This window comes from Naegleria gruberi (assembly GCF_000004985.1).
Source record: "Naegleria gruberi genomic scaffold NAEGRscaffold_287, whole genome shotgun sequence".
Classification (NCBI taxonomy): Eukaryota; Heterolobosea; class Eutetramitea; order Acrasida; family Naegleriidae; genus Naegleria; species Naegleria gruberi.
The window spans coordinates 6,787-8,109 of NW_003163082.1; the positions used below are offsets into that span (position 1 = coordinate 6,787).

The 1,323-nt window shown below is 30.4% G+C and overlaps 1 protein-coding gene across 1 annotated transcript; it reads left to right on the forward strand.

Annotated features, from left to right (window-relative positions):
- Positions 1–929: 929 nt before the first annotated feature.
- NAEGRDRAFT_76693 (uncharacterized protein) lies at positions 930–1,286 on the forward strand (the record flags this gene model as incomplete). Its single annotated transcript, XM_002668348.1, has 1 exon — positions 930–1,286. A coding segment is annotated over one exon (357 nt), but the record flags the coding sequence as incomplete, so codon positions are not given.
- Between the last annotated feature and the right edge of the window lie 37 nt (positions 1,287–1,323).

Genomic DNA, 1,323 nt, shown 5'->3' on the forward strand with positions numbered 1-1,323 from the left:
TGTTTGAACAAATTGAATTCATGAAATTAGCTCTAAGTAATCTTAATTTGTCACAAAATTGTCTAAAATTTGAAATAATGTCTTCCATCTCCTGAGACGATTCTCCTGATTCAATACTTGTCGAAAAAGCATTAAAAGTCTCTCTAAAGTATTGTACCATAATTTCTGAGATATTCCCTTTGATTAAATACTCTCTTTGGTCGATATTCAACTTGTAAAATAGAGCTGATTGCACAAATACTATAAATTGTTCTCTCAGTCTCTCTTTAATTTCCAAACAGTTTTCTAATGTCGAAAATACAATTAAATATCGTTCTGTTATATTACAAATCATATGTACAGCCTGTACCAATGAATTAATATCCGAAATACTATTAAATATTGATACATGATTCTTAATAAAATGTTGTCTCATATTTTGAATATATGGTTCAACAATTTGAGTTTTATCCATCACATTCCTCTCTGCCAACAATTTAATTTGCTGAAAACAAATTCCATTCGGATTTTCCAACAATTCTGCACAATGAGCTGCATTAATTGCAATAGTTTTTAATAATTCCTGATGACCGGAACCCGAACCAGAACCTCCAACACTATATATTTCTTGTTGTTCTTTTTGTATGGATAATGATGATGAGGAACAAGCCTTGTTTGATAAATTCCCAACAGCATTCCAACTTTGCACTTGTTGTGCAAGAATTAAATTGTTCATCATTTTTTAATTTTGGAGGGAAATTATGAAAAAATATTTAAATTTTAATAAACAAGTTTTACTTTCAATTCTCTCTCGACAACAGCAGCAGAAACAACAACAACAACGAGTAGATAGCTTTGAATCAAAAATATATAATAGAACAACAAATATTGAAGGATTGAATAGGAGTACAATAGTACAAGAAAGATTTTATAATACAAGCCTCATTAGAATGTCATCATCATCCGATAATAATAATAATTCATCATCACATGATGAGAGTATTGCACCTTCCTCTTCATCATCAGAACAACAACAAGTAGATAATAATACAAATTTTGAACAAGTGGGATGGAATCAAACTAAAATTGATAGACCAACACAGGAAGATATTCAAGTCATTGAAAAGATACAATTGAAGAAGGCTATTACAGTGCCGAATGCTATTGTGAAGAGATGTAAATGGGGATATCCACAAGTGACATTTGCATTCACTAGTAAAAACAAGGCAGAAACTTCTGAGAATACCTATGTACCAGGAACATTCCTTTGGTTGACATGTCCTAGAGTTAATTTAATTATTGATAAAGTGGAAACATCTGATGAATTTAATGAAATAAGAAGAA